The following is a 14,438-nucleotide window of genomic DNA, read 5'->3' on the forward strand; positions in this document are numbered from 1 at the left end:
ATTACCTTGAAGAAACATCCTACAACATTAATCCAGAACCTTGTTCACAACAAGGTATTTGAAATGCACCCCTCGATTTTCTCACAGGAAACTATTAAATGGAAGACCAGTACTCCCATTCTGGCCTGGAATCTACGAGAGTCTTTCCACCCCCTCCCTTTTTACAAGCTGTACAACCTCTACTATCAGAGGAAGGTAGATTCTGAAGAATTGAAAATGGTCCATCTAGTTCCAGTTTACATAATAATTCTCTAAGACAGGGTTTGTAGATAAACTACAGATTTTATTGTGTTTTATTAGAAAATTATCTATGTAGAATTATGTGTCATATCAGAGGCCTCTATCAAGCTGAAGATGTATGAATAAGAAAATAAAGTTGGCATGTAAATCAAAGATAATTTGGGGGCACCTGGGTGACTAAATCGGTTAAGCATCTGCCTGCGGCTCTGGTCATGGTCACGATCTCAGGGTTTTAGGATTGAGGGAGGTGGGTTTCCTGCTCCACAGCAAGTCTACTTCTCCCTCTCCATGTGCCCCTCCTGCGTTCATGCACTCCCTCTCTCTCAAATAAATAAAGCCTCTAAAAAAAAAAAAGATTTTGTCTTCTAGAAGAATGCTTTTATAAATACATCAGTGAGCACCTTAATTTTCACCATTTTTAACTGTCTCAAATCACAGCTGTTTAACTTGTGAATCAAGATAAGGTATATATGGCTGAGGTCTAAGAATCAGAGAAAGAGATAATCCATGTAATTAAACAGTGTTTAAGATCAATTACTTTTATAACACAATACCAGGCCTTCTTGGGGATATGAACTGTTTTTCGACTGGAAGACAAGCCATCTGGAGAAAGAACCATCACTGATTGTAAAATAAAGCTTCACAGGACTTATTTTTGACACTTTACATGAATGATTTCATTTAATTCAGTAACTCTAATTTCATCAAATATCCAGTAAATTACAGATTTCCAATTGTGTCATAACTGTCATTTCTTTTATGGTTTACTTGAATTAGGATTCCAGTAAGTTCCACACATTGTGATAGATTGATATGCCTCTTAAGTTTCTTTTAATCTGCAGGTTCCTCTCTCTCTCCCTGAATTTATTTGTTGAGAAATTGGACCAATTGTCTTATAGCTTCCCAGCATCTGAGTTTTGCTGATTGAATTCCAGTTTTGTAGTTTGTGATGTCCTTGCCTCCTCTGTATTTTTTGAAAATTGTTAGTTGGATCTATAAGCCTAGTCAGATGCAGGGTTTCTATTTTTGGGTGGTGGCCGTGAAGGTAAGACTACCTTATTGGTGGTAGTATGTTCTTCATCAGGAACCATATACATCTGGTTATTTCTCTTTTTGTGATGTTAGCAGATGCCAGTGTTTAATGCCTCCATGTCAATTCATTAGAGGCTGTGAAATGGTGATATTTTATCGTTCTTTATTCACTTATTAGTCGGAATACTTCTTTACTGAGAAACTTCCTCTCATCTACTGTATTAGTTTCCTGAGGCCATTGTAATAAATAACCATGAACTTGGTGGCTTAAACATAACAAAAATTTATTCTCATGCAGTTCCGGAGGCCAGAAGTCTAAAATAAAGGTATTGGCAGGGCCACATTCCTCCCGGAGGCACTAGGGGAGAATCTGTTCCTTGCCTCTTCCAGCTTCTGGTGGCTGTTGGCATTACTTGTGGCTGCACCACTCCAATTTCTACCACCGCGGTTACATTCCCTTTCCTCCTCTTTTTGCTCACCTCTCTGTATCTCTTATGAGGACACCTGTCATTAGATTTAGGACCTACCAGGGTAATCCAGGATGATCTCATCACAAACTCCTTAACATAATTATATCTGTAAAGACCCTTTCTCTGGGGCAGCTGGGTGGCTCAGTTGGTTAAGAATCTGCCTTCAGCTAGGACATGATCTCTAGGTCCTGGGATTGAGACCCGTGTTGGGTTCCCCTGCTTAGCTGGGAAGTCTGCTTCTCTCTCTCCTGCTGCCCCAACTTGTTCTCTCTCTCTCTCTCAAAAAAAAAATAAATAAAACCTTAAGTAAAAAAAGAACTTTTTTCTAAGTAAGGTAACATTCACATTTTCTGAGGATTAGGACGTTTTCTTTTGGGGGTCACATTCAATCCAAGACACCCACAATTTGATACTCGGTAGTACAGTCCGTGTGGAAAGGCTAGATAAGTGCTCAATTAGTTTTCTTCATTTATCACTCTTCAAAATAAAGAGTTAATTCCCCAGCATCCTCCAATAGTGACCAATTAGAAGTTTCATTTTTAAGTAGTATTATAAATTAATGGATTTAAATATTTGATGTACTTCAACTTGCTATTAAGTTCTATCCTATTGGAACTCAAAGCGTCTCAGCTTTGGCCAATAGAGGCCTCTTCATGTTGGCTCCTAAATTCTCTCGACAGGACATGAGCAATCTTTGGTGTCTTCTGTTATGGGCTGAATTGTGTCCTCCAAAAAAGAGATGTTGGAATCTAAACCCCAGTAGCTCAGAAAGTGGCCTTATTTGGAAATAGGGTCTTTCAAAGACAGTTAAGTTAGAATGTGGTCATAAACCCTAATCCCACAGGACTGGCATCCTTACAAAAAGGGGAATTTGGGACACAGAGACAGACATGCCTGGAGGAAAAACAATGTAAAGACAGGGAGAATGCCATGTCCAGATAGAGGCAGAGATTGGAGTGATGCAACCATAAGCCAAAGAACACCCAGGATTGCAGGCCACCACGAGAAACTGCGAAGATTCTTCTCAGAGGGTCAGATAGAGCATGGTTTTGCTGACACCTTGATTTCAGATTTCCAGCTTCCAGGACTGTGGGAAAATAAATTTCTAATCTTTCAGTCACCCAGTTTGTGGGACCTTGTTACAATTGCCCAGGGAAACTAATACATCTTCCTTGTGATCTGTATGAAAGGATATTTCATTTTGTATTAGGTTGGGCAATCATTGGCAATTTCATCTGATTCAAGCTGATATTTTTCTTGCTCAGATCTTGGAGTCAGCAACATCTGCAAGGAGGCTTGATACCTTTTAGTGGAAAATATTTCAAGATTATTTCTGGGAGCTAGAGATGCTCACAGTTGCTAGATCGGTTACTGTCTTTAGACTCTTTCAGAGCTATGTATATTTTACATGCTAAAACATTGGGTTTGGGTTTTGTTGTTTTTTAGAAAAAAGACATTTCTTGGTCTTGACCTGGAATCAGAATGAGACATTTCTCCAAGGAGTACCAGTCTTGAAATGCCATAATTTAGGCATTAGGTGTACACAGTGCTACTGGGTTGGTTAGTTCTAGGCCTTTTCAGAGGCAGGGTAAAAAACACAACAAAAGGGACCATGACGCTTCTAATTCAAATTCAGGACTATGGAATTTTTACTTATCCACTTGTACCTTACATCTGCATTTCCTTTCTCCAATGCTGGGAATCCTGGTTTTCAAGAATGATTTAAGATGATATCATTAGAACATTACTCATTTTATTTATCTCACATTTCACATTTAAAAAGCCAGAATACATATACAAACATTATCACATCAATACAAAGAGGAGTAGAAAAAAAACTTTCATATTTCTTGTTTTTAGAAAATATGTCCTTACAGATGTATAATCAAATTACTGTTTTTAAACAATATTTTATTTATTTGAGACAGACAGCACAGTGGTGGGGAGGGGGAGAGGGAAAGGGAAAAGTAGGCTAGCAGGAGCCTGACGTGGAACTGGTGGGACTCATAGGACCCATGGCACCCGATCCCAGGACCCTGGGATCATGACCTGAGCTGAAGGCAGGATGCTTAATGTGCTGAGCCACCCAGGTGTTCCAAATTACTGTGTTTTAAGGTCACTTGGAAAGGTTCCTCTGTGTGTGTTATGAAATATATTATTAGGTTTATTTCCTTCATTTTATTTTAGTTTTGAGACCAATTATAATTAATCTTATCTTATAAATAAGTTTTATTTTCATTTTGTAATTAAGTGAATAGGTTTCCAGAGTAAAATATAAAGAACATATTTAAATAAGCCTAGTTTCTATACCTGCTCTCATCATAATATTTTCTACTTGTCCTTATAGGTAACCTTCCTTTAAAAAATTTTGGTTTATCTTTCCTTTTTTTTTTAAAATTTAAGCAAGTGTATGTACACATATTTTTATAGTCTTTCTTTTCTTAAATGGTAGCATACAAGGAACACTTATCTCTATTTGCTTTTCTCACTTAACATTGTATTCTGTCCATAGTGGTATATAGAGATATTCCTCATTCCTTCTTACAGCTGTATAGTATTTCACTGTGTGCAAGTACCATAGTTTATTCAACCAATCTTCTTATATGGACATATCAGGGTGTTTCCTTTCTTTTGGTGTTACAAGCAACCCTATACTGAATAGGTCTGGGCATATACCTTTTCATATTTTTGCTACTATATCTGTGGGATAGAGTCCTAGAATTGGCATTGCTGGGTCAATAAACAAATTCAAAAGTAATTTTGCTAGGTATAATTGTACACGTGTAACCAAGCAACCTGATGAATTCCAATGATACTGGAATTCCTTATATCCAGTGGGATATATCCTTATATCTAAATTGTATCCAATGATCATGAATTCCTTAAGCCTTTAGCTTAAAGCTAAAGGCTCAAGGAATTCTTTTTTTTTTTCCCCCCCAGATTTATTTGAGAGTGAGAGAGAGCACGCGTGAGCATGGGTTGGGCTAGGGGGTAGAGGGAAAAGGAGAAGCAGACTCCCTGCTGAACGTGTTGCTCAGCATGGGGCTTGATCTAGCTACCCTGAGATCATGACCAGAGTCAGAGATCAAGAGTCAGAGACTTAACTGACTGAGACACCCAGGTGTCCCTTGGCTTATGGAATCTTATCTTACAACAGCATATATTATATTTACATAAAAAACTTATTCTGTATACTCACCACTTAAGTTATCAAGATTTAGCCAAACTTCTCTGGAAAAATTAATCATCAACCATAGGAGTGTTCTATAAAGTGTGTTAAAAAGAACATCCCCTTTTGATGTTGTTGACGTAACTTACCGTTAATAATAAAAACGTCCATCCAATACTTAGCAAAGCACTTTCTAGTACCTTTGATCTTAACAACAATCCATAGGTGGTGGTTACTATTTCATCTTATCAAGCACAGAGAAGTTTAGTTACTGCAGAACGTCTCACAGTAAAGTAATGGCACTGTCAAACATGATTGCACAGACTCTGCACTAAGTTATTTTTGCTAAGCCACCACTAACTGCCTTATATTTCCATATACAAAAAATAATTGCAAGTAAGTTGCTGTTTTAAGACATGAAGCAGCAATTTTAAACTGTAAGCGAAAAGGAAGAGAATGGTGAAAAAAAATAATTAAAAAAATCTCCTCATATGTATAAAGTCATTGGTGTGGCTAGTAATTTCTTTTTATACACTGCATTATACATCAGTGCATATGGAAATCAACAGGTGTTTTTTGTTTTGCTTTTATAAAGACCTAAAAATATATGAATTCTGAATATATTTCTTTTTGTTAGTTCTGAAAAACATCAGTGCTTTTAATATATTGAATGAATGCTATAACTATGCACTATACAATAGGGACTTTCACTAGGATTGGTAGACTTGAATTACAAGATCTTCCCTCTTCACTTCAGTGTTCTCCCAAAGTGCCCAATACTACTAGGGCTGCATGCTTCCTAAAGACACCAGATAATTACCTTTATTGATCTATCTATCTATCTATCTATCTATTATTTAAGAACATGGAAACTGAAGGTAAGTTACATAATGAGATTTTAGTTCAAGCTAATTTCCATGAGCAGTCTTTTTAGATTTTTTTTTTTTTCTCTCTTGGGATTGTTGCTAAAATAGTCATTTGCAGAGCAGAACATTTTACTGTTTGGACATATAAGGTTTGGTGTCATTTTGTTTATGGTATATTAAAATTTAAGCACTAAATTTTTCCATTGCTTCTTTTGTTTAGCAATTATTCAGTGTTTAGGCAGAATATTAGCATTAAAAGGAAGAAGTAACTTGCTATCGTCCAGTACAAATCACTTTGAAGTAAAAAAATAAATAACTAAAAGATGCATTACAAAGAAAGAGAGCACTATAAGTATCTATCTGTTTAAGTATATGGCTGTTACCAAGTATGAGTTTGTAAACTGAATATGCAGTAAAATGATTCATGATTCATACATGGTACAAGGAACAGCTAAAATTAGAAAAGTTATTCAAGCTACCCTTCCCCAAGAAAAAGTTCAGATAAAAACAATTTAAATATAATGCTAAATCTAGTCTTACATGGGAGGAGCTTTCTATTCACAGATTTCCAGTTTTGTGAATTAAACAGCTGTAGTCTCCAAATTATCCAGACCCACTATTTTGGTGCAAGATCAGGTAATGTCTCTTTCTGTAACTAAGATGGCTGGCCCACATATGTAGTGATTGAAGGCATATTACAACATATTACAACTAAATGAGGAACGGAAAACTAAATTGGAATGGAATCCAGGCACAATGAAAAGAGAAGGGAAGAGCTCTGGTTTAATATTAGTTAAGTGCTTCAGCACTGTTGCAATTTAAAGTATGTACAAACAGAGGCCATCTCAGAGCCTCTAAGAAGTAGGAAGATCTTAAGGAGTCCAGGACGGGGTTTTCTGTCTTTTTAATCCAGTAACTGTATTTTGTTACTTCATAGATCAGGTTCAATCAGAGCAAAATGGTGACTAATCCCATTGGAATAAGTCTGTGGAGAATAAATCTCATACATTCAAACCCATGTTTTGTATGCAGTGGTCTTTATCGTAACTGATGGCAAAACATTTTATCATTTAGTTAAGACTATCAAGTGGTGAGAGAAGAAAATGACGTGGAAGGTGAGTGATTCCAAGTGCAAATAGTTGGTAGTATGCATACATAAAGAGGTAAAAAGAAGTCCTAATTAGTGATGAAATTTACCAGTAGTGGTACTGTTTAGTACAACTTTTCCGGCTAATGGTCACCTGAATATTAAAAGAATTACAAAAGGTGATAGAATCCAATTTTTATGTATCAAGAGCACTAAGATTTTCTAGGACGGCTTTTTAAGTGCCTTCACTCAGGAAGCTGTGCAGGGAACTGAAATGCAACTCATTTAAGGCAGGTGGTGTTAAAAGAAATCTCAAAATTGATATTCTCTATGCCCATCACAAGCATACCCACAACTTCCCATTTTCTGAGTCTTAACGGCTTCTGCTTTCTCTAATTTCTTCCTTCAGGTCCTGGCAGGTTGCATCTTTTTCCTCTCTCTGGTACGTTGTCTTTGATATTTTTCAAATATGCTCTCAGCTGCATCCAGCTTCATTTCGTTTTGCTTTATGAGGATAAACTCCCTCACTTGTTCAGACTACATTCCATGTTTCTCAAAATTCCTAGGGACAAGAGAATTAGGTACTGTGAGTTCTACCTTCTAAACAGAGCATTCTCTGTTCCGCGTGAAATGTTGCCATAAAGGCGGGATTTGCCCGAGCAGAGCAAGTCAAACGCCTTTTGATTTATACTTCAAGACATGGACTTTTTTTGCCAGCTCTCTCGCAGCGAGAGGCCACGAGAGTTGGTGGGTCAAGGGGAAGTATTTCAGATGTTAGTCAATACACGCAGGACATATGGTTACAGAATTTTGGCAGTATTAAAAAGAGGTGGTGGTGGCGGGGAACGTTATCGTGCTGTCATAATCCGGTAGCTCGTATTTTGCTTCGTTTTGTTTTGTTTGGCATTCCCACCACCGTTGTAAGTCACTTAAAGTACTAGTAGGCTAGTAGATGGCCGAAACTTGGGAAACTTGAGCCCAGAGACTTTTAGCTGTACTGGGGAGACAACTCAGCCAGTTCAGGGGGTTACTAATCCTGAAATATGTTAACAGTGGGCCCAAATCAGATTTCTTCCCCTTCAGGAAGACGCATACAATTTTGCAGGGGAAAGGCCCACCTTTCAGGAGACGAACGGAAGCCTCAGAGCTTGGAATCACTAACTCAAGCCCTGAGATGACTCCGCATTTAAAACTCTGCCCGGAGTCCGAGCACTCCCGGGGCCGGAAGCGGGAACACGTGACAGGTCCTCTGCAGCCATTGCTAGCGTGGCAGCTGCCACCACCCCTTCCATATTTCCTAGCTTCTCCAGCTCAGGGAGATGCAGAAACACCTGACAAGAGTCGGTCCCAGGTAACTCTGGACTCCAGCGTCACCAGAACTCACGTCTTCTCCAGCAGTGCTTTGCAAGTCCCTCACCCTAAAAGAGCTGTGGAACACTTCCGCCTGGCTGGCAACCACGTGATCACGCGAGACTTGGGGAGTCGGCAAGCGGACAGAACTACTCCAGTTCCCTGGCTCCGCCCGCCCAGCACCCTCCACGGCGCGTGACGCCGCGGCCCACGGCGGCCTCCGCCCCGGCGCGCCTGCGCAGGCGGCTCTCGCGGTGTCTCGCGCTCAACCCCGCCCACCTCTGCCCCCGCCCTTTCCGCCCCTCCCTCCCCCTCCGCCCTGTCTCTCGGCGGCGGCGGCAGCGGCGGCGGCAGCTCCTTGGCTCACTATATAAAGGGGAGAAGCGGGCGGACCGGACGGCTGGAGCTGCAGCCGGTGGCGGCAGCGGCGGCGCGGGGAGCGGCGACCGGTGGTGGTTTCCCTCCTTGGCGCGGGGTGGGGAGCGGGCAACGCCCCCTGGACCCCAAAAGGGTCGTGGCTTTTTTTTAAGGGCGATTCTCGAGGTTTTTAGCTCTGGGAGGACTGCCCCCCTCCTCCTCCTCCTCTCACCGCTCCCCTCTACTCTTTCAGGATTCGATTTTGTTTGAAATTTTTACCCCCAATCTTGCGGTGGCTTGGGCCACCCTCCGGGTGTTTTGGTTTTCTTTTTTCTTTTTTGGTTTTGTTTTTCTCTTGTTTTCTCGGGCTTGCCCCCCTCTTGTTTGTGTTGTGTGTGGAAATGGCGAACTCGACAAATACAAACACCGTGGTAAGGACGTGGTTTGGTGGCCGGCGGGGGCTTCGTCCAGGCGGCAGCAACGGCCGGAACGGGCGGGGGCGGGGACGGCGGCGACTCCCGGCCTCTACTCTCCTCAGCCGCCCGCGCGGCCGCCGCCGCCGCCGCTTCCCGCCTCGGGCGGAGCGGGCCGGGGCGGCGGGCGCGGGGGGGCGCCTCGGGCTCGCGGCGGCGGCGACGGCGGCGGCGGGAGGGCGGGGGCGCCGGCTGGGCCTGGGGCCGCCGCGGGGCGGTCCGGGCCGCAGAGGCCGTTGGGCCGGGGCGAGCGCGCGGCCCGGGTCCCAGACCCCGGCCGCCGGGTGGGAGGGTGGGCGGGAAGCCACCTCTTCCCCCACCCTGAAGCGGGCCGGGTCGCGCCGGCTCGAGAAGGGCCACCCCGAGCAGCCTCAAAACAAAAACCGCGTCTGGGGAATTAGGCAAGTCCCCAAGACCCGCTGTGGTCCACTTCAATGCAGTGGAAGGTGAACGGCTACTTTGGGGGTCACTTGGGGTGTTTCTGGCGGTTGTGCTTAGGGAGCCTTCACTGGGGCCATTTTATGTTTCTTTAAAAAAAAAAAAAAAAGGACTAAGGTTGAAAAGCACTTATCTCGGTTCCTTCCGAATCGGTAAAATGGCGAAGGGGAAGCAAAACCCCCATCGTATCTTCCACTAGCAAAAGCACCAAAGCAACAAAAAGAAAAAGCTTACAGTGGTCAAAGTGCCCCTGCTTTCGCCTTGAAATTTGCCTACTTCTCCCCATTAGTCCCTTTTTGGTTACTTGCGATCACGTAGGTTTGCAAAAAGCAGTCACATAAATAACCTTGTCAGTCACCAACGCAATGTGATCACTAGTCCACCCCACTCTTATTTTTGTTCTGACAATAAAACACGTTTTTGCCCGGTCCCAAACGCCGCGGATAAGCCCGCGGCCGCCCGACTCCGTACCGTTGGCGACTCGGGTCGATCCATCATGGCTGCGGCCGCTTACCCTGCTTTTCAGTCCCTGAGCTTTGTGGTCCTCCTCCCTTTGGCTGCCCTGTTTATATAGAGCCATTGCCGCTCTCTAATATAGACTCTGCCAGGATGGGAAGGTGCTTTTCAGGCCTACGTCACCGCCTCTCCATTTAAACACTAGATCCGGCTTTAAATAGTGAGAGCTGCTGAGAGCGGGGCTGGGAGGTGCGTGCTCCCGAGGCGAGAGGCAGGAGTGTGCAGAGCTCAGTTTATTTCTAGGTCCTCTGCTTGCACTGTAATTTCGCACCCGACAGGGCCGCTTTCAGCCTCCCAAGTTGGTGGTGGTTGTTTTGAAGCAGTAGTTAGGGTTTCCTGTCTTTGTTAGGGGAAAATAAAATTGCTGGCCCTTCTTTTTATTTTTGCTTTTAAACAGAACTGTAGCTCAGATGTCTAATCGTTTTTGTATTGGAAAATGCGTTATTGTCGGGAATTAAAAAAAAAATGCTTCCTACATTAACTGTTAGCTGAAGGGTACTTGACTTTTGGTAGTGTTCTGTTCTTCAAGTATTCAGAAAATATGTTAGAAGTAAAGCTTCTAATACGCCTTTTTTCTGTAATAAATGTTGGAGACACAAAGCTTTTTGAAGAATATTCAAGTGTTTAAAGCCTCAGCATAGGACCTTATCTCTATAGTACACTTATGTACAGACGAATTGTGAGTAATGAGAGTGAGGAGGCGTAGTGCAAACTGGATCTTAAAAAAATTAAAATTGTAAGTTGGCAGTTTATTTCATTGGATATTAATATTCTAGATGGATGTTAATCTGATTTATTTTCCAGTGTTCCCTCAGGGAACTAACACTTTTGAAAGGAACCTTCTAAATAGTCATTAGGTAGTGACAGTCATGGTTCTTTAATTTACCAGTTTGGAATGTCTGTGTTTTGAAAACCAGGACAAACCTAAAATACTTTGTATTTTGTAAAAGGCAAAAACTTTGGCTCAAGTAAGGTTTAGTATTTTAAATAATAACTTGGAAATTGCTTATTCAGATAGTCCCTACATCCCCCATTCATCAGTATTATGGGGGCTTATCAACTTCGGAAGAATTCTGCTAAATTGTTCTTTGCATGTGTATGTCATGAAGAATACACATTTCCCTTTATGGTGCTTTTATGAATCCGCTAAATGGTCAAGTTGTAACTTAACTAAGGTGCATAAGCAAAATCCTAAAACAATATAAATTCATTAAGTAGGGAGTGCCAGAAGAAAGCAAGTTTTGTACCTGTAAATCTCTGGATCTCCAAGCTGCAGATTTTTAGGAGTGATTGACTTCATAAAACACCAACTGTCCAGTTTGCTGAAAAAAAAAATTTATATCATCAACTTAAGATTTATAGTAACAAACTTAAAATTATACCGTCACCTTAATAGTGCTTTAAGGATCATTATTGGCTTTAAAAAGCCACTTTTTAAATGTTATTTTTGTAATTCAGTGGTTAAATCTGCATAGATAAAGTGATACCTATAGTCAGTGACAATTTCCTTATATATAGAATCAGAATGTTAAAATTGAGATCCTATAGAGTTCCACATTTGCACATGAATAACTTAATAGTTTACAGAGGTTAATTTGGTAAAATAAAGTAGGTTAGTGTGTGGAATAGCAAAGGTCAGAACCCAGGTATATGAATTGTTTTTCTGGTTGTGATGAAAAGGAACAGATTTTAATGGTTGAGGTAAGTTATACAGAGGAACTCGTTATTTGTAGTTTTGGCAGTGCAAGAAACGCATTTTCTTAGATGGTTCTCCTGTGATAACAATGTTTCTGAAAGAGATGCTAGTGAAGCATTTCTGTTTGAGGTTTGGTTATGAGAGCAAACCCTTGGTTTTATTGGGGAACCAGTAATTCTTACTTTAAGCAGGTTATAAAACACAAATAATAACAAACATTAAAGGAAAAAGGATGATAACCTTAATTGTGTGAGATAATGGTTAGGATTTATAACAAGATAGCACTAGTTCTATCATACTGACATGCAAACTTCTTGCCTAACATGTTAAAAATAGGATGTGGGTTGAGCAGATTATTGTCCATTACCTTTTGATTTTTAAAAAATACTTTATACTTTTGAAAGTGCTTTCACATTTTTTCTCCTTTTATTCTTCTGGCAACCTTTAGAACAATCTTCTCCTCCAACCCTTCCTAAGTAATACCAACAATAGTAGTAATAATAATTAGAAAAATAAACGTTGAGGCTGTCCATGATTCTGTTTCATAGCATCATCTGGGCAGCTGTTAAAAGGAAAGAAATCCTGGGAAAGAGGTCAGTGTGCCTTGTTCATCTGGGCCTTTGAGACCTGTTATTGTGGGTATATGAACAATTTAATGGTATAGCTTAAAGGCACAGACTGGTTAACAGAAAATAGAAATTACGTGATTTTTAAATTAGGTTGCAGATACTATCAGGCAAATGACTGCAGGACATAAGGTTCTCTAGTTTAAGTCTTAGTGAGGAGGTTGTGAGATCTAACAGGGGTCAAACAAAGGGAAGAATAATAGGAACCAGACATAAGCAATCCATAAGGCTATTTATTGGGTCATATTAGATGTTTTAATTATAACAACATAGGAAATTATAACTGGAAATTGTGTGGACCTTGTATGCATAAGGACTTCTGTATTTGAATTGTATTAGTCTTTGAGACTTCTTTTAAAATATGCAGTCGTAAAATAATCCATTTTAATTGAAGCAAATCATGTTTGTTAGGATGACCATATCTTAAGTTATAGCTTCTAAAATAAATTGTGTTTAGTTGGAAAAATGACTGTTTGTTTGTAATATGTGAAAAATGATTTTTTCAAGTTTTTTATTTTTCCTTTGAAGCCTAAATTGTACAGATCTGTGATTGAAGATGTTATTAATGATGTAAGAGACATCTTTTTGGATGATGGAGTTGATGAACAAGTTCTGATGGAACTAAAAACCGTGAGTTTGCCTCTTTGTTATTTTTAATAGTCATGCCTTTTTTTTTTTTTCCCCCCTTAAAATCCTCTCTTCAGCTAGGGACTGATCCATAATTTTTCCATGGGGTGAACATTCAACTTTGCTGCAGGAGGCAGTGTGTGGATGGGTGAAGGATGCTAGTTTTAGATCGCTCTACCATCCATCCTTCCTCTGCTCCTAGGCACACTGTTTGTATTTCAGTTCCATTATGTGTGATACAGGAATTGGTCAGACTTGCCTTATAGGTTTGTTTTGAGGATTAAATACAATAACCATATAAAGTACTTATTAAGCACAGTGCCTGGCAATAGCATTCACTATTATTAATGGACCATTAACATTGTGTATTTATGGTCTAATTATTTAACATATGTACAGTTTTTGTTTTTTGTTTTTTGTTTTTAACTTTTTTAATGATCTTTAATGTACCTATATTTTAAAAAGTACTTATGGGGGTGCCTGGGCGGCTCATCATTAAGCCTCTGCCTACAGCTGAGGTCATGATCTCAGGGTCCTGGGATTGAGCCCTACATCGGGCTCTCTCTGCTCGGTAGGGAGCCTCCTTCCCTCTCTTTCTCTGCTTGTCTCTGCCTACTTGTGATCTCTCTGTCAAGTAAATAAATAAAATCACAAGTATTTATGTTGTGGAGATTAAATAAGTGCTTTGATAAAATAGTTTTGTGTTCTTAAGTGTTTTTTTTTTTTAAATGTAGGCCAAATACTAGGTTTATGATATATTTTACACTGGGTGTTGGTTTTCTATCTCTTGGATTTCTTTGGACTTATGCAATGATAATTAGATATTTTTATTTAACATTTGTGTTTCCTTGGTGTTGTAATAACTCATGAAATCATTGAATATTTTGCTTTATTGCTCAGAACAGTAGTTTTCAAAATAAGGTCTGTGAAATCCTAAGGTTTCCCCACAGATTCTTTTAGGAGGTCAGTGAGGTTGGCCAAATGTCCATCTGAATAATCAGAGTTTGTCATGTTTTCGGTAAAAGTTGTGTTCCATGAAAAGTGGCCAATTAAACTTGCTACTCAACTGCACAAGTACTTTTCTTTGAGGTAACTCTTCATATGCACAGTGCTTTATGTATGCTTCCCTTTTTGATGCAGTGAATATTAAAAAAGATGTGTACTGGGGTGCCCGAGTGGCTCAGTGGGTTAAGCCTCTGCCTTCTGTCACTCAGGTCATAGTCTCAGGGTCCTGGGATCAAGCCTTGCATCGGGCTCTCTGCTCAGCGGGAAGCCTGTTTCTCCCTCTCTCTCTGCCTGCCTCTCTGCCTACTTGGGATTTCTCTCTGTCAAATAAATAAAATCTCAAAAAAAAAAAAAGATGTGTACTGAAGAATCAAGATGAGATCATTGTTAATGTTAAGAAATCAGAATATTGGGGGACGCCTGGGTGGCTCAGTTGGTTGGACGACTGCCTTCGGCTCAGGCCATGATCCTGGAGTCCAGGGATCG

The 14,438-nt window shown here is 40.5% G+C and overlaps 1 protein-coding gene and 1 long non-coding RNA gene across 4 annotated transcripts in view; one reads left to right on the forward strand and one right to left on the reverse strand.

Annotated features, from left to right (window-relative positions):
• Positions 1-5,420: 5,420 nt before the first annotated feature.
• Positions 5,421-10,100, reverse strand: LOC116591670. Its single transcript, XR_004286103.1, has 2 exons — positions 9,954-10,100; positions 5,421-7,426 (listed from the first exon to the last, which is right to left on the reverse strand). It is a non-coding gene; the product is annotated as an uncharacterized LOC116591670 (long non-coding RNA).
• GTF2A1 (general transcription factor IIA subunit 1) overlaps positions 8,509-14,438 on the forward strand; it is a 40,642-nt gene continuing 34,712 nt past the window's right edge. The window contains exons 1-2 of one of the 3 annotated variants that reach the window (XM_032344782.1): positions 8,509-9,002; positions 12,849-12,950. In XM_032344782.1, the coding sequence (XP_032200673.1) occupies positions 8,973-9,002; positions 12,849-12,950 (132 nt within the window). In that variant the 5' untranslated portion in view covers positions 8,509-8,972. Of the gene's footprint in view, positions 9,003-9,317; positions 9,491-11,384; positions 12,288-12,848; positions 12,951-14,438 lie in introns of those variants that run through there. The other 2 variants (XM_032344783.1, XM_032344784.1) reach the window with 2 other exon arrangements.

Source organism: Mustela erminea, chromosome 5, assembly GCF_009829155.1.
Source record: "Mustela erminea isolate mMusErm1 chromosome 5, mMusErm1.Pri, whole genome shotgun sequence".
Taxonomy (NCBI): domain Eukaryota; kingdom Metazoa; phylum Chordata; class Mammalia; order Carnivora; family Mustelidae; genus Mustela; species Mustela erminea.